Raw genomic sequence first — 18,989 nt, forward strand, 5'->3', positions numbered from 1 at the left:
CAATGTTTGCTGGACTGTACTTTGGTTTGTTTTATAATAAGGGTGCTGGCAGCTGTTATGAAGCATCTTTCATCTCCTTAGTTTTGAGGGACAGCTTTGAAATGCCATCCTTTCATATCTTGCTAGTAATCCAGGTGTGTCAGACGTACCGAATTTCTGTTTCATTTTGTCTCTTGTAATCTTAGAAGTACCTAAACCATTTCAATAACCTCCTATCAGTATATATATGTGTGTGTGTGTGTGAATAAACAAGTCGGTAGGATGTTTCTCCTCCATCGTCACAACGTCGGTCTGCAGCTATTTAAGCTGCAATTGTCTCGTGGAAAGTTTCAAGGTTCCCTCATGTCGAAACCTGACTGCACGGATATGTGTATAATAATTTCACGCAGCGGCACTGGCTTGTTAGCCTCTTTAAATCTGTTCTGTAGAAGAAACAGGGAAAGAGGGATATGGCATGCTGAGGAAGAGAGGAAACAATCCAGATCACAGCTATGACTAATGCAGATGATATAAAAGCATACGGTATAATTCAACCATCAGCCTGAGGCAACCTCCAAGCACAAGATGGATGATAATGCCTCTGTGTCACATCTCCCTAATATTCTCTGAGGCAGGTTTGTCAAGTGTGAGGCCAGGCTTTCCAAAGCAGCCGGCCTCCTGCTGAGCAGCTGTAATGAGCAGAGTGGAGGGTGTGAAGACAGCTGCCTTTAACAGTGTAGCTTGCCACTCTCTCCCTTTCTTTGTACACCAAAGGGCTTGAGGCAGACGGCTGTGTGAAAAGACAATGCCCTTTGGTGGGCAAAGTGTTGTTGACAGTTCAGCCTGGTTTCTTAGCTACCTTCACGCTGAAATCCCCAGAGCTGGGCAACTTCATATGCCCTTAACTGGAGCACCTGGCACAAGGGTCCTCCAAAACAGAGAGTCTCCCATAATGACAGGTTGCTCTAGAAACTCCCTGGCTTAAGTATTTCCATGTGATTGAGTGGATCCACATGACCATCTGTACTCGATTTAGCCAAGGCATGGAGAGTCACTGCATGGAAGTATCCTCACTTTGACAGGCTTAAGATAAGGTTTTAAGGCTAAAATGAATGCTAAACAAACCAGGACCCACCAGGTCTTGAGGCCTGTTTTTGAAGTCTAGATCCCACCCTTTTGCTAACAGAATAGCCTGTTTTGTCCAAGGAGTTGCTGCCTGGGAGTGACAAACACATGTCCAGCAGCCTGAAGTCATATTTTGGAAAATAAAACATGTTTTTTAAGGGTAAGATCAGTCTTATTGGACCTAGTAGTCTTTGGGTGCAGTATTGCAGGTACGATAGCAGACAGAACAGAATGCAAATGGTAACTGCACAGGTGACAGGTATGCTGTTTTGTTGCCCATCGTTTGTTTTCCACTTTGTGGGTCATTAGTCATACCTGCAGGCCTTGCCAGAAAATGCATGCCCTGACCACAGGCAGTGGACGCAGAAATTTGTGGCAGGGAATGTAATAGTAATGGGGAAACACACATATTAGTGGAGGACCATTGTTATGAAGGCTCAGTTGTCTAGGAATACAATGGCAAAAGCAATTATGCATGGCTCTCCAGGTGATGTGGGTGATCCAAGCGGCAAGCTGTTCTGCCCATATGGCTGCTACATAGAGCTACTACTCCCATGATGGAAGTTGTTTCAGGTGTCCTCCACATAGTGCGGGAGAAATCCATTTGGTGCTCTGCAGCTGTTGTTGAACTGCCACTCCTGTCTTCTCTGGCCATTGACCATGACTGGTGGATGTTGCAGTCCAATAACAGCTGGATGGAACCACATTGGCTACCCTTGGAGTAGTGGCAATTATATGTAGATTGAACCTAATCCAAAAGATGCTGCAATCCTTATGTATCTCACACCATGCCTGAACATAATACAAATCTTCTCCTGAAGCCACACTATCCTTAGAAACTGCCTCCAAACAGTCAAAGTCTAACTCTCTAATCTAAATAAGGGTCATGGCTATGGAAAACTGGTGAATTCTGCCACAGAAACTTTGAGCTTTAGTGGTGCTAAAACAGAGTCCCTCCTACAGCAGAATTTGAGAGATACACATATCTTTGAGAGATATAATATGGCACCCCACATGGCACCACTGAGCAGCTGCTGACAGGCATCTGTGAATGAGCAAGTCCTTTAGGGATGCTTGCCAAACCAAGTAGCTGGAGGAAGATGCCGAGAAGCGAAAGAGCTTTAAGGGAGCTGGAGGAGGAGGGTGACAGTTATATCTCTGCGTGGGAGGGAAAGTTACAAACAACCTCTGTTGCTATAGTGTCACTTCATTCCCACAAAACTCCTGCAAACGCAACAACTGCTTCACATTTGTGGTGGGGAAGCAAGTCCAAACCCAATTATTTCTCGCACACTCCTGATCTCCAGCCATACTTCAAAATGGAAGCAAAGATGCTCCCCTCTTCTTTCCCTGCCACCCCTTAGAACATTGTTTTGTACATTGTTGCCATTAGGCTTTAAGGGAAAGCATTCAGTCTCTCGCTTGGTCTTGCCAAATCCAATTTCCTCTTTGCCATGCTTCCCACAGATATGATCATGATTGCCGCTCATTTGCTGCCAGAGTTCTTGTCAGATAAGCAATATGCAGATGGCTGAGTTTAGCTGTAACCAGACTCCCAACGAACAGCACAATCCGAAGACAGTGCCAGTGCTCTGGATTATACGCAGCTCCAATGTAATCCCTTCTACCATGGTGGGCTAAGTCTAGTAAACATTGCTAGATCTAGGCAAAAAGTTAATCTGACATGACATTTCACGCTCAAGTAACGAAGAATTAATGGCAACAAGCACATCTTAGTGGATAAAAGCACTAGCTTCCTTGTACAAATTATACCTCAGTTTTGAACTCACAAAACATAAACACTCCATAAGCCTCAGTTTAACATCTGTAGAAAGCAGAAACTGGGGCTGCTATCTTCTGGTATAAATACAAGTCCCCTCTACAAGTCCCCACTGCGAAACCCAGCTATAACCATCCAGAGGCTGGTTTTCTTTAAAAAAGAGAAGCCTGGAACTACAATGGGTTCCCAAAAGCAAACACACATGCCAAAACTAGTAAAGCAGCCTAGATCCAAAAGGAAAGCTATCAGCAGAAGGGGCACCTGTCCGGAGCCCCTGGCCTACCTGGCAGCAAGTCAGTGTGCAAAGTCCAAAGGTCAGGAAACACAGTTAATTGACAAAATCAAGTCTGAAGTACAGCAGTCAGGATACAGTCCAGAATCAACCCCACAGAGGTCCAGGAGCAACCAAGCCAAGGTCCATCAACATGGGCAGTTGAGCAGACACAGCACCTCAGCTCTACTTCCCTTGTGTGCAGCTGATTGCAGCATCTGAGCTTGACGAGGCAGGTGACTCTCACCTGTTCCAAGCCTCCTCCAACTGAGGAATCACACCCCTCCTCTCAGAGCTAGCGAGCCCCACCTGGCCAGCCAGGGAGCTGTGCTGTGGGCTTTTGCCTGCCTCAGCCTCCAATAGCACCCCTCCCGCTGCTCCCTACGCCTCAGAGCCCACTGTGTTTGTGGTGACAGGGGCTCCTCTGGCTCTGTTGACGAATCCTGCTGCTCCTGTGTACTGACCCCATCCCCTCCTCATCCTCCATCACCCTGTGAGTACTTCCTACACCAACCTCTCTTTCCCCATCCCCTGCTTGCCCTGGTGTTTCCCAGTCCCAGCTACACCCCTCACTGGGATCCTCCTCCTCCTCGTCTTGCTCTGGGAAAAGAGAGGAGCCCTAGCTCAAGAGGAAGACAAGCTGGCTGTGGAACCAAAACTTAGGAATCCCATTTCAGCACAAGATTTTTGATATGAGAGAGAAGCCATTAGACAGCAAAGACATAACTCAGGATACAGGGTGAAGATCGCTCCTCAGTGATTGAGGCAGACCAAAGTTTCTCTATCCTTGCCCTTGGAAGAAACTCCTGTTAGGGTGCAGCCCAAGTAACTCCCATTGAGAAAGGGAACAAGGACACACTTGGCTGTGAATGTGAATGCCTTCGGTCTGCTACAGACTTACAATATTATATTATCCTTTCTTTTCTATAAAATGGGCTACTACAGCTCGAGCTGATCCATGCTTCCTTCCTCATGAAACTGGATGCTGGTAGGTTTGAGCATGCTGGCTGCTCTCTACGGTCCATCGTTTCCCTGCCTTACGTAACCTGTATTGCTTCCCAGAGGCCCAGATAATGAATTTCAAAGGTGTCGCCTGCTTGCCCAGCCCTAATTGACTCAGCTTCCATTTACGTCACTGAGCCTGTTAATTATTCAGGGCAGATTTCTCAGTTGGCCACAGTCAATACTACCTAGCAACTGCTCTTGATACTTCAGCCTGCTCCCCGCCAGGCTTTCTGGTAAAAGCAGATGCTGCATTTGGAAATGCAGTTCTGGCACTTCTCTTTAAAGCCTCTTATTAGCTCACAGAACCATCACCAAGGTTTAAAAGCAAAACAAAAACAGAAAAGCAACATGAACATAAGAACATAAAATAGCCATAATGGATCAGACCACAACATCTTGTTACGCAGTGGCCAATCAGATATCGCTAGAAACTCGGGACATAAGGCCAATAGTCCTCTCCATATTGTTGTTCCCCAGCAACTGATGTTCGGAGCCATATAGCCTCTGAACCAAGAGGTAATATTGTGAATTCGTCCAATCTTCTTCTAAAACAATCTAATTTAAAACAATCTTTTCACTGCATGCCTTGCCAGAGCAGAAGTAAGAACCATACCAATGAAATGAAATCAGGCTACCCCTGCAGGACGGCAGCCCTTATAATATTCTTAGATACACATGATTTTCAAGAACCAGCTACTGCCCACTACAAATGTTCCCATCTTGATTCTGTCACTTAGAATGGGGATTGATTGACACCACAACAATATGTTTCATGGTCACCTTGTTTCTTGAGGCCATGGCAACTCCCTTCTAATGTCTGACTCATTGGCCAAGAGCACAAGTTGTCAATTTTACCTGCCTACACAGGCTGAAGGGGGAGAAAAAAGCAGCCAGAACATCGGTTGCTGTTGTTGTTTTTTATTCTGAAATAGACTGATATTCTCAAGGGGGCAGTGGCCATTTTGTAAAACTGGCAGCTGAAGAGAACTCTGAACTTTGGCTCTACCCAAACAGTAAACAACGTTTTAAAATGATGTTTGGCATCAAGGCTCAGTTTCTGCCGACTGACACCTCATTTTTCCATCTCCCAAACCAAATCAATAGCAAAAGGTTTCTAACTGCTGCCACCAAACCAATAATATATGTCTGGTAGTGAGAAATACTTGCTGCTTCCTGGAAACTCTTTTGCATTCATTGTTACAGAACGCCAATAACCTACAGGTTAGCAATTCTAACCACAAATTTCAGAATGCCATTGATGCTTATAAAAGTTGATTGTTCTACTTTCACCTTCTCAGGAGTCCACAAGTACACACTGCTAGAGCCACAGTGGTGGAAGCTGGTGTTTCCAAAAAAAGACATGAGGGGCACCTGTTGTCCAATCAGGAGCCACCCAATGTCCCAGTAACTAGGATCCCACCAACACTCTGACACCTCCAAACAGCTGAGGTGCCACCAGGACACCTTGCTAAGCTTTTCAGCCCTTGGTTCTACCCACCCAAAGCTCCTCCTGACTGCTTCAGGGGCGGAGGAAGGGGTGAGGGCAAGCCCCCCCCCCAGGTGTCACCTGGGGGGGGTGACAAATGCCGGGTGGCACTCACCGCGGGGCTTGCAGTGCACCTGAGCCACGCATCTCTTCTGGGAGTGATGTGTTGACTTGAGCACCAACAGGCTCCAAATAGTAGGGAGAGTTAGGTATTGTATACCTCTATTATATGAATTTTACTTCTCCAACAAGGCTAGTAGCAATGGGCACATATTTGTTTGTTGGAGTAGGGAGGTTGTTTTATAGGTTTCTTTTGAAAGAGATGGATCTCCTGAGTCACATCGTGTGTATTGTGCCCTTGTGTGCCAAGGCATAGGAGTCCCCAAGCCCACTCCTGCTCCCACAATTGCAGGGACTAGATGACTCTTTGGGTTCCCTTCCAATTCTACCATTATTCTAATTTGCTGCTGGAGTACATGCAGAAGGAGACCATGGGTGAGCATGGTCTTCCTGCAGCCAATCAGAAGCCGCACTTTGGTTTCTGAACGTTTTGGAAGTCAAACAGACTTCCGGAACGGATTCCGTTCAACTTCCAAGGTACGACTGTACAAGGCAGAGATAGAATTTGAACCTCAACTCTTAAGCTCCCCAAATTGTGGTCTTCAATTATTTTATTCCATACACACACAAAACCCCATTCCCCCCCCCCTTGTATCTTCTACCCGATCTATGGGGCCCAACCTTTTCTTCTCTCTGCCTTGCCTTCAGTGAGCCCCTTCGGCATTTGCCAAAGGACAGCTACTCAATGGGGCAGGCAAAGAAAATCTCGGTGGACCCTTTCCATGCGTGTTCTGACCTGCTCTGAATGTGATTGCCAGCAAAAAATCAACACGTTGATTTATATTGTGGGTTTTGCAGTGGTTCGCAGGGAGGGGAGTGTCAGACTTTTAAGAATTTGAGAAGGCGTCAGGGGTCTCTGATTGGATGCCTGATTGCGGTATTGCCAAGATCAATAAAGACAATAACAGACAGGAAAAAAGAAAATACAGAATAAAGCAAAAGTATCACCTGTGAGATAACCAAGGGCTGGGATGGAGGCAATCATACTGCCTTTATCTCGTCATGTGCTCATACTGCCTTTATAAATGAGAGACTGGTTGTGTATGTTCTTGCAATGCCACCTAGTGGACACAATTAAAATTAAGCCAATGTTGTCTCAATATTGTGTATTAATGAATACACGTACGCACACAAAACCACTATCTTGTGGCATCTGAAACAACTAACAGGTTACTTGTGACACCAGGAGCTTCTCCGCAGCACATTTCTATCCCCATCCCTCCACCACTCCCATGTTATCCCATCTGAATGGTGTTGCTTAGCTTATTTTTCAGTAGCTGCTTTGTTAACAGTTTTTATAGACTGTACTTGGTTCACTGATGATTTTTACATTGTTCCATATGATTTATGCTGTGTTTTTGATATTCTGCCATGTTATTGTTGCTTCCTGTTTGCAAGCCGCTTTGAGGTTTATTTGAATGAAAAACAGCATGGAAATATAATAAATCAAATCACAGAATCATAGAATCCTTAATCTTCCCACTTTTCACCTTCACAACCCTATTTCCGAAGCCACTTCTCTCTTCTGTTCTGTAGCCCTGCTTTGCCCTTCCCCCTTGTCACCTTCACCCCATACTCATGCTTCCTCCTTTCCCCCTCTTTTTTTGCACTTCCCCTGGTACCCAAGGCTTTCCCATGGCCCCGCACAGCCCTCAAGCTGCCAGCTAAATGTGTCACTGGGCTTTGGGAAGGAGCCATGAGGTTCTGGCAGGTTCTAGAGCCTTCCCACCTCCTTCCCAAAGCTGAGAAAGCGCTAACCAGGCTAACTCTCACACCTCCTTTCCAAAGCCCAGCACTCCACCTACCTGGCTCTGAAAGGGCGGCGGGGGTGGGTGGGATGTTGCTGAGGGCCACCCAAAAAAGGCATTGAGGGTCAAAAAATAAGATAATAATAATTTATTATTTATACCCCATCCATCTGGCTGGGTTTCCCCAGCCGCTCTGGGCAGCTCCCAACAGAATATTAGAAACACGATAACACATCAAACATTAAAAACTTCCCTAAACAGGGCTGCCTTCAGATGTCTTCTAAAAGTCAGATAGTTGTTTATTTCCTTGACAACTGACTGGAGGGCATTCCACAGGGTGAGTGCCACTACCAAGAAGGCCCTCTGCCTGGTTCCCTGTAACCTTAGTTCTCACAGTGAGGGAACTGCCAGAAGGCCCTCGGCGCTGGACCTCAGTGTCTGGGCAGAGCAATGGGGGTGGAGACGCTCCTTCATGTATACTGGGCCAAGGCTGTTTAGGGCTTTAAAGGTCAGCACCAACCCTTTGAATTTTGCTCGGAAACGTACCGAGAGACAACATAGGTCTTTCAGGACCAGTGTTACATGTGGCCTTTGGGATGTGTGCTGAACCATCTTCTTGATAAATTCTACATTACTTACAAAGGGTTGCATTTGACTAACTTTTACTCAAGGTAAACCCAAAGTAGACTAGGAGATGGAACAGGAGAAAAGCTTGATGGCTTAGGCATCGCTTGCAGCCTCCGACATGGAGAGACTCCATATCAATGTACTGACATGAGGTTTTGGGAGCAGACCTGCAGGAGAATTCAACCGAGCAAAGCATTTGCTGCTGCCTCCTAATGGACCATTTCCCTGAACACAATCTTTGATGTACTTAACCTAGCAATGTGATCCGATCCAGTGAGCATTGGCATGGTACGGTTACATGTTTGACAACCTGAACAATACATTTTCTTTTTATATGCTTTGTGCAATGCTGTTGACGGTGACAAGAACAAAACAGTAAAACACAGCAGGGCATGCCCAGTTGTCCAGTTAAAGTCTGTTGTCTTTTGCATAAAATGCATAAAATGTTTCTGTATCCTCTAACCATTAAAAAAGTGAGAGCCAGAAATGACCTCTTGGGAACCATTAGACAATTCGAATGTATCAGAGTGAGTCATTTTCTGGCTTAGCAGGAATTTTCAGTAGCTCTCACCCTTCGAGGTTGGAACTTAATGATGAAATCAACGGCGGAATTTCAATCAGATTTCTTAATAAAGCAAAGCAAGGAGGTGTTAATAAAAGAGCAGGGGATCTTGCAGTGCATTGCTGCGACTAATCTTTAAATCACTAAAAGTGATGGACAAATTACTCTTAACTCCTCCGCTAGCATTTATCTTTTGCTCTGAAATATTAATGGCCAGTTTGTGTTTAATTCAGTTACTATAGCAGATGAACTACCTGAGCCACTATACGAAAAGATCACAAATCACTTTCCCTGTCCCCTGGTTGTATCTCTGCCTTGGCAATGAGGATAGTCAACCTCACATTGCTACCACCACTTAAAGGATGTCCTTCTCTCACCCCTGGGGACAGGGGGGCTTGTTCTCTCCATGAGTCTATCATGGCCACCTTGTGCCTAATTCACCACTTCAGCTCCACCTACACAGGACCAACTGAGGCTTTATCACGTCCACTATTGATCACATCCACTTAACATGGTTAGAACTCTGTATGGGTAGGGTGATGTCTCTTGCATTAGCTTCTCACTTAAGTTAACTGGATTTGTGCAGTAAATGACCAGCAATGGTGACATCTACACCAGACCTTTAACATACACGGCTTCTCCCAAAGAATCCTGGGAACTGTAGTTTACCCCTCACAGAGGTCTGGTTCCCAGCACCCTTTACAAACTACAGCTGCCAGAATTCTTTGGGGGAAGCCACATCAAATATGCTTTGGATAGGGCAGTATCACACTAGGACTGGGGAAACCTGGACCCAGTTCTCCACTTAGCCCCAAAGGGAGGATAGAAATGTTGTCATGACAACAACGGCCTTGAAGAAGGTCCAGAGCTGCTTTGGATACTTATCAAACAATTCAACCACCTCACATCAAAATCCAGTTCAAAAGTTACTTTGCCTCCATGGAACACAGACCACACAGAAGCGATTTTTAAATTACAACCATGCAGCCTCAATGTTTAAATTGGCACATAGATCTGTGCTGCTGTCACAACGTAATATTTCATATGAGGTAGGAAAACCATGGAGCTTTCATGCTTGCTTTTATAAAGCCCTGAACTGCACCTTTCTATTGCATTTTTCTGGGGAGAGGTGGTCAAGCTGCTCAAGCTACCTGAGGGTATCCCTCCCCTCCCATTGTACTTGCGGGTGGCGCTGTGGTCTAAACCACTGAGCTTCTTGGGCTTGCCGATCAGAAGGTTGGCGGTTCGAATCCACATGATGGAGTGGGCTCCCGTTGCTCTGTCCCAGCTCCTGCCAACCTAGCAGTTCAAAAGCATGCCAGTGAGAGTAGATAAATAGGTATCGCTGCGGCGGAAGGTAAACAGCATTTCCATGCACTCTGGTTTCTGTCATGGTGTTCCTTTGTGCCGGAACCGCTTTAGTCAAGCTTGCCACATGACCCGGAAAGTTGTCTGTGGACAAGCGCCAGCTCCCTTGGCCTGAAAGCAAGATAGGCACCGCAACCCCATAGTCGCTTTTGATGGGACTTAACCATCCAGGGGTCCTTTACCTTTACCTACCTTCTTGTCAAATGACTAAACAATGTAAATGCACACCACATAAGTACCCTAGGAACTTTATTTTCAAAAAGTCACGAGATGTTTTCAAAAGTGAGCACCATTTAATTTGTGCTGAAATTGGCACTTTCAAATTGATAGCATTTTTCAAGACATTTGAATCCTTTGCATGAGGGAGTCAGCAGCCGGGGGAGGGGTTACTTAGTGTATCTTTGCATTGCTGGTTACCCCACATCCATTGTGGCCGCACTGCTAGTTTTTGAAACCCAGTTCTGTAATCCATATTTATCCAATTGGCTGTAATCCATATTTATCTGTAGTCGGACACATTCTTCCCACTAGTAAACTGGGTGTGAAGTTAACACCTCCATGAATAGGAGTTCTGGAGGGTGGGAGATTTCAGGGATGGGGAAACCCAAAAGGTCATGTGCCTCAGGTGAAGTCATCTCTGTCCCCTCTCTGATGTGAACACCAGCTTGAAACACAGCGGAGGGAGATGGCCTCACTGCGGTTTAAGCTGCTCACATGAACATGCCCCTGATTTTGCTTTTTCCCATGGCTTCGCCCCTCAAATTGCCCCTGGGATGGTTCTGTATCAAACGCAAGGATTGAACTATCATTCTCTGTGGGGATGGAGGGGGAATTAAGATGTAGTTTTGTTCAGAGATAAGGATATGCTCTTTTACACTGTTTCTGCACTTTAGATATTCTGATTCTCATTCTCCCCTCCCATGTTTTTCAGGAGGTTGCTGTTATTAAATATGTATTATGTTTTATTCTTGCACTCAGGATAAGTAGGTAATAACTTATCTTACATTATGAGGGGTTGTGGAGTTTATTGCTGGGGTGATGGTGTGTACAATTTGACGTTGCTGCTTAAAATATGTTCATTATGTGTTCCTTATGTATTATGTACTCTTATTATTTATTACTATGCATTGCTTATTATTATGCATTGTATTTATATAACTGTTATTAACTTTTTGTATTGTATGGGCATTGCATTATGTATGAGCATATATTGTTTATTATGTTCTATGCTGTAAACTCCCCTGTGGTCTTTTGGTGAAGGGTGGCATATAAATTGTAAAAGCAAACAAACAACAGCTCTGCTTGCCCTCCAACTGTTCCCCTCCCCCGCTGCCACCCATGCAAATCACTCCTGCCTGTCCCAAATTAGAAAAAAATGGACTGTTTATATTTTACAGCTGTTTATTATTATTATGTATTAAATGTATTAGGGGCTCTTTTTTTGCCACAAAGCAATTCAAAGCATGTTAAACAAACAAACAAGAAGAAGAAGAAGTAGAAGAGTTTGGATTTGATATCCCGCTTTATCACTACCCTAGGGAGTCTCAAAGTGGCTAACATTCTCCTTTCCCTTCCTCCCCCACAACAAACACTCTGTGAGGTGAGTGAGGCTGAGAGACTTCAGAGAAGTGTAACTAGCCCAAGGTCACCCAGCAGCTGCATGTGGAGGAGCGGAGACACGAACCCGGTTCCCCAGATTACGAGTCTATTGCTCTTAACCACTATACCACACTGGCTCTCAAACAAACACAAACAACATTAAAATCAGCTTTTTAAAAAAATAAAAAAGACAATTCTATTTTTAAAAACTAAAATAAAACATCCCACCCACTCACAAATGCCATGGATAAGTAAAAACCAAAGGCGAAGTCAAAAAAAGGTTATGTAACAATATCTTTATAGTTTTGAAACAAATCAGTTCTCAAATATTCTATGTATTTGAAAGGTCAGTTCAGGATTTATTCAACTGCTACTTTCTGCTTAAAATACCAAAGTCTTGTGCCGCATATAACCCAAATAATAATAATAATGCAAGGGAGCACAATTAAATAGCCAACTAAATTAGCATGTGTTAATGTGGAATCAGCTGCTCTTCAGATGTTGTCAAATTCCAACTCTCATCAGCCTCAGCAGGCATGGCTAGTGGGCAATTGTGATGGAAACTGTACCCCAGTATCATCTAGGGAGCCGCAGGTTCCCCATCCATGCTATACAAATTTTCCTGGAAGTCAACTCCATTGAATGGAATGTGGTTTGCTTCTCAGTAGGTAAGCTTAAGATTGATCGCCCTTTCAGGTTCACATGCTCAGTCTTGCACCAAGGGCAGCTCTCCAATCCACCCACTTTTCCCCTCATTGCTTATTTTATAGAACCCACAACTGACCCACTCCCTCCAATATCAGATCTCGTCTAACAACTTGCACATGCCTACAATGTTGTTTCTCCTCTTCCCCACTGCCCGCTACCCACTCCCTTGTCTTGTTCCCTTCTATCCCTTCTATCGAAGGTCCCTTAGGGAAAAGATAATTGTGCAGATCCTTTAAACAGACACAGTTGCCATTAAGCTTAATGAGAAGCGCAGAATTAAATCCTTTCCAAATGGCTTTGAAAAATCTCAGCCATTGCCCTTCCATATGTTCCACAACATTCTGTGTTCATTTGGTGGCCTCATTCATACAGCAAGGCAGCAAATACCATTGGCCTGTTTCAGCAAAACTACCCTGCCTTCTGCATAGATACACCTTTAAAAGCATTTACTGATGTCAGTTGCTGGGCGTATTCTTTTATGTGCTTATGTGTAACTTTATTTTTCAATGTACTAGACTTGAAAAGGTGGGCTGAGCTGGTGGATGTTGCAAATTCCTCTCTGCTGCTGCTGCTGGAGGTCTCCCTGTTGTAGCGAAAAGCTTCTCTGCCACCATTCCCACCCCAGTGGTAGGGGATAAAACAAGCACCCCCAAACCCGGCCCTCCAGATGTTTTGGGACTACAACTCCCATCATCCCTAGCTAACAGGACCAGTGGTCAGGGATGATGGGAATTGTAGTCCTAAAACATCTGGAGGGCTGTGTTTGGGGATGCCTGGGATCAAGGGCGCCGACTTATAAAAAATATTGGGGGGGCCCATACCGGGGTGAACCTGTGAGGGCCCGCCCTTTGCGGCAGCCGATTGGCTGCCGCCGTGGGCGGTGAATATTAATGAGCTAGGGGGAATCCCCGCTTCGAGATTGTTGATGGGTCGAGAGCCCGCAACCCCACCCCCTATAACTAATAATTTTCTTAAATTATTGGGGGGCGGAGCCCCCCCAAACGAATTTTTGAGGGGGCTCGGGCCCCCTCAGGCCCCATGGAGTCGGCGCCTATGCCTGGGATAAAACCAGATATTATTGGGTGGGAAAGGGCACCATCAGCACATAGAAGCTGTGGAGACAGAGCATCTAAAGCCTTCAATAAAAAGCAGAGGAAGAGAAGATGAAAGACCAAGTACAGAAAGAGAGGGAAAGGGTAAAGACAGCCTTCTCTGCTCAGGCTACTGTGAGCTCAGCAGAGCATTGATTTCTCTGCCATGGACTCTCCACCTCCTCCCAAACCCCACAGGATTGCTCTGCCTGGAAAAGCTTCTGTGTCTTTCATCTCACCTGTCTTGTTTGCTCTAAGACAGGGGTAGGCAACCTAAGGCCTGTGGGCCGGATGCGGCCCAATCGCCTTCTCAATCTGGACCACGGACGGTCTGGGAATCAGTGTGTTTTTACATGAGTAGAATGTGTCCTTGTATTTAAAATGCATCTCTGGGTTATTTGTGAGGCCTGCCTGGTGTTTTTACATGAGTAGAATGTGTGCTTTTATTTAAAATGCATCCCTGGGTTATTTGTGGGGCATAGGAATTCGTTCATTCCCCCCCCCCCACCAAAACAAAAATATAGTCCAGCCCACCACATGGTCTGAGGGATGGTGGACCAGCCCACGGCTGAAAAAGGTTGCTGACCCCTGCTCTAAGAAGAGCCCAGATGCTATTAGCGCACCAAGAATCAGCACCATTTATTGTTCCCTGCTGCAGTGACTATAGTTTCCTTCGGAAGACCCATCTCACACTTTGAGAACCATGACTCTACAACACAGGTGAAGAAATGGCTCTAGCACATTTCAGTAGGCAGTGATACAAGTATCATTATTATTTATTTATTTTAAAGCTAAAAACAGTCTCTCAATCAGTGATTTCAGGGTGTCTTCCAGCCCTGAATTGCTTCGTAAACAGAAATGTTTTTAAATTCTGCCTCATAATAATGCTTTTAATAAGTGCTTTAAATCTCCTTATCTATGAAAATTCCAACAGCATGCTACATGACAGTCACTATAATCACATCACTGCAGTCTTTGATAGAAGGCTCAGTACCATACCATTCATCACGCTTCCCAGAATAAGCATCATACCAACAACGGTACCCAAGAACGGCACCTTCTTCTGACTGATCTCAAACCTGTTGAATAAAATACCACTGAGAACAAAACTGAATTACACGAAGACTGAAAGATTAGAAGTTCCTTCATCTGACATCTTGCAGGCAAGCAGATTTAGAAAGTGCAAGATGTTGACATAGAAGAGAATGTGCACTCACTGTCAATTGAAAGGGGGAGGGTTTACGTAAGCCATTGGCAATAATAGAATCTTCATTCTGTACCCAAGCTTTCATTCGAGAATTATTGTGATGGATAGTGGATGGGTGCAGGCATAGCCAAAGCCTTCCAAAGCAAAACCAGTTGATAAAGAACAAGAAAATCATGAGTCATTCGTGACCAATTTCTCTCTAGCCCATGGGTCTAATTATGCCCACCAAGTGTCCCCATTTGATCCACAAGGCCGTTCCGGCCAAGCCACACCCACCTCTCCTCCTCCTGACATCAGGTAAAGGCATGGCAAGGCCAAAAGGGGTTTGCAGACCTCAATTATCAGCTGCTGTGCAGCATTTGCAAAGCCCTGTGCACAGGTGACAAATTTCCCCCTTTTAAGAAGTTTTTCTCATGTGGTGAGCTGAAACCAGCACCTCACTGTGAAGCATCGGGTCTCTTACAAAAGCCCTGTTACGAGCTGCAACCTTAACCTACCCTCAAGTATGTAGGATTTTAGTTCCTACACAAGACAAATCAGATCAAGCTTTCATTGTTGGAAAAATACAACTGTCCTCTGTTGAAGTAAAGAAAATAGTGTGTTTAGATGAGTATAGATTAAGTCAATTCTTTACAGCAGAGTAGCAATGAGTGGTCTACAAGCCACTGAACAGAGACTGATTTCACCCCCCCCCCCATAGACACAACTGGTGTGAGATTATGCAAACCTATGCTTTAGAGAGAACCTTCAGAGATTGAACAAGGAGTGCTCTTTGTAATCTCTTAAGTGATATCACAACAACACAATTTCAAACTGTTTATTAAAATAAAATTACTTTGCAGCTCTGTGCTTCTTACAAGAGGTACAGAAGGAAATGTTAAACAGAAAAAGAAATGTGTTAACATTCTTCAAGACAGTGCCTGGCTTCACAAAGCAAAATTATAGAGCAGCTACAGTATTTTACTCTTCTCCTCAAGCCTTCTATGGCTGAAAATGTCATGCAAATACTTTTTTTAAAAAAAACAAAATCTGTACAGGCAAGGCAATAGATTAAAAAAACCAAAGTGTTGCACTTCAGAATGTAAAGCATTAGAATGCAATAGTTACTGTGGCAGGAAAGCTGTATATCCTTAAGAAATCATTCATATGGGATTATAAAAGGTAATGTTACCCTTTCCCTAGGGAGAACAAATTCTACATATTAGCCAACAAGCAAGAGTCCAGTGATGTAAGTTGGAATGTTGGTCTTTATACTAACTTCTACAGCTACACTCCCCTAAGTACAAGTTGCAATTGTACTTGCGATAAAATGTAACTAGCTTTATTATAGATCCAGAATCAGATTATCTTACTTTTAAAAACGTAAGTAAAAACCTTGCCTTATACCTATCAGCAAGAAAGATTGTAGGATTAAACCCCAGAAAGGCAGAATTTTATTTAGTAGCATTATTGTAAAAGAGCTTTGTGCTTTACCTTTGCGGAAAAGCAAAACCAGCCCACATGCAAGTAGGTGCACAGCCACGTCCCCCTCCCAGCATAATATTCACAGCTTGACATTTCCGCACATGCAAAGTCTCTCTGCTGATGAAGCCTACGCTGAAAAACACCCTCTCACATCCAGCCATTACAATGTACTGCACATACCAACACAACTCAAATGCACACTGCTGTACCCCAGAAACATTTTAATAATGTAGTAAGTTATTATCGTTAGTGACAACAAGCTATTTTACTTTCTAGTGTTCAAACTAATTCCCAGCCCCTCATTGCTTTAAAATTAGGCAGAACATTCTCGTTAAAATTAGCCAAGCATCATCTGCAATATATTGCTTGGTTGTATTTATTTAAATACACAATCTTCATTCTAGCATACACCAAAATGTTCACTGAAGCATGGTAAAACAAGGGAAAGTTATTTATTTACAAGCACCTACTTATCTGACCTTAAAATGGAAGCCATCAACAATCTTTAAAAATTGCTACTCGGAGAATACATTCAGTTTTAAACAAATAGTGCACATTAGCAAGGATGAGATGTAATTGCTCTAAGTAGCTAGTTGGCTTTATTAGAACAAATGGATTTCATTTCAGCTGCTATTCTACTGGAAATGGTAAAAGAACAAACTACTTTATTCACACTTGCTGCCCGCTGCTGTCACTGATATGATGCAACTTTGGTTCAGAAATTCATCTTTTAAAAAATTCAAAGCACCTATTTAGTGTTGGGAAACATGCATAGCAGTTCCTCTCACAGGAAATTGCATGGGAATACTGACAAAAATATTGTGATCCATTAATTGTTTTAATCCATAAACAGAGTTATAGAAAACATTACTTTTAACAAACGTGGAGTAAACACGCAGTCTAAAACGGCACAGAAGTTCTGTGCTGGAGTTAATATGCAGTGCTGTTATTACTTCGGCATGCTTTTAAAAAAAGATATTTTAAAAAGCTGGCAGCTAAAAGGTATTTTCATGATCAAGCTCCCAACTTTAAACAGAAAAGGAGAAAAGGAAAGGATTGTTGTGTTGTTAGTAATACAAGGAGAAATGGGGGAGATACCCAATTTCTCTTAATAAAAATGCCATGCTTATTGCTTATCAAAGGAGTGAATTTGGTGATAATCCACTCTGTGAAACATCATTGCCTTCTATACTATTACCCAAGAGGATTGCAATATGAATCTATCATAACTTAGACCTCCATGCCCATGTTATGCATCTACTTGAATAGCCTATGCTTGCAAGATTTTTATGTTCTAGACTCATTCTCCCACTCAAAATTAGTCAAGACTGGAATGAGCTAGTTAACTTATGAAACAACTTTAGTGCTATTTTTGAAATTTAGAGAGCTCAGACTATAATCATTTTAGAGATCAATATGCTAGCAAGTAGCGAAATGATGCAAACCTTCTGGTTCAAAGTAAAAGTCAAGTGTTTTTTGCAATTTGGGTGCAAAATGCTAGTGATTCAGATATTTAATATTCTAATGTGTAACTTCTCCATTAATATATCTTAATAATACTTGTTCATTCTGCCACTGTGTCACTGGTAGTTAGTCAACTGATCCTTAATAAGATACTGGCAGTTAGTCTTATTTTATTTAGCGTGTTGCCATAGTAATCAACAACACACATCAAACACCTCCCCCCCCCCACCACCAACAGAAAAAAGACAACCTGCATTCAATTCTCCTAAAATTCTCACAGTTTGAAATAATGAGACCAATGGGTAGGTCTTGTTGACAAGGCTTTTGCAAAGTTCCCACATTACATGGAGTTTAAATGACATTCAGAACTGATGTATTAAAATGACAGATTGCTGGTATATATGTTTGTGCATTTGTCACAGTCATTAGTCTTGAAACAAATGTAACACTGGATACATGTAAAAACTAGTGTGTGTCTGTGTGTGTGTGTGTTTGCGTGTTTTTCCCATTAATGGCTCTTCTCTTGCATCCAAGATGTTGTGTTTGACTTGGTTACCAAATCTTGTAGTTCCAGACATGCATATGTATGAAGGCACTTGTCTTCCAGTGGTTTGGGTCAGATAAAGCCTTACCCACAAATGGCACTATACACATTATGGAAGCAGCAAAAGCCCCGAAGCTTTGGGTCACATTCTCCAAGTCTACCAACTTCTTGCTGGCAGACAAAGTCAACCCGAAATGTTCTACAGTACAACAAATCCCAGAATGAATTCTAGTAGTTTTTGCCGATTACAATGAGGTAGAAAAGTGCTGCTCAGCTCCAAAATAGAATCTCTCTTCTGCTTTGTCTCCTTAAATACCTAAAAGGGAAATGTAAAAGTGTGTTTCATCACTAGCACCTTCCAGCAGCGCCACATATTTGCAAAGTTCACACCAAAGCTGTTCAGCAAAATTGTTTCTCCTACAGCCATGTTATCTTGGGCTGCTTTTCCCATTCAGAAAAGTAATCCACTGGTGCAGTAACAGTGTAGCAGTAACAGCTGCAACAACTTTCCTGATCGGCAAGGCTATAAACATACCTCACCATTTGTAACAGCCCTTGCAACTGATTCTTGCAAATGAAAAAGCACTCACAACGAAAATGTGTGAATGAGCTTCGTCTGAATCTAGCCCATCTTCAACACATCTTTAAAACTAGTACTGTATGCAAGCTCTGTTAGTCATGCTCTTAGACATGAGTAATTCAACATCAAATGTTGCGGCGTATTGGATATTTATGGCAGGGTGGAAAACCTATGACCTTCCAACTGTTAACTGACTGCAGATCCCATCAACACTGACCACCGGTAATGCTGGCTGCACCCCTGCCATAAATACCAATACTA

The 18,989-nt window shown here is 43.5% G+C and overlaps 1 protein-coding gene across 5 annotated transcripts in view; it reads right to left on the bottom strand.

Annotated features, from left to right (window-relative positions):
* Positions 1 to 252: 252 nt before the first annotated feature.
* Positions 253 to 18,989, bottom strand: part of GPAM (glycerol-3-phosphate acyltransferase, mitochondrial) — a 50,237-nt gene continuing 31,500 nt past the window's right edge. For 4 of the 5 annotated variants that reach the window (XM_028730287.2, XM_028730289.2, XM_028730285.2 and 1 more), the window contains one exon: positions 15,480 to 18,464. In XM_028730287.2, coding sequence (XP_028586120.1) covers positions 18,348 to 18,464 — 117 coding nt within the window. In that variant the 3' untranslated portion in view covers positions 15,480 to 18,347. Of the gene's footprint in view, positions 423 to 15,479; positions 18,465 to 18,989 lie in introns of those variants that run through there. The other variant, XM_077930235.1, reaches the window with a different exon arrangement.

The sequence above is a fragment of the Podarcis muralis genome, chromosome 6 (genome assembly GCF_964188315.1).
Source record: "Podarcis muralis chromosome 6, rPodMur119.hap1.1, whole genome shotgun sequence".
NCBI classification, from domain to species: Eukaryota; Metazoa; Chordata; class Lepidosauria; order Squamata; family Lacertidae; genus Podarcis; species Podarcis muralis.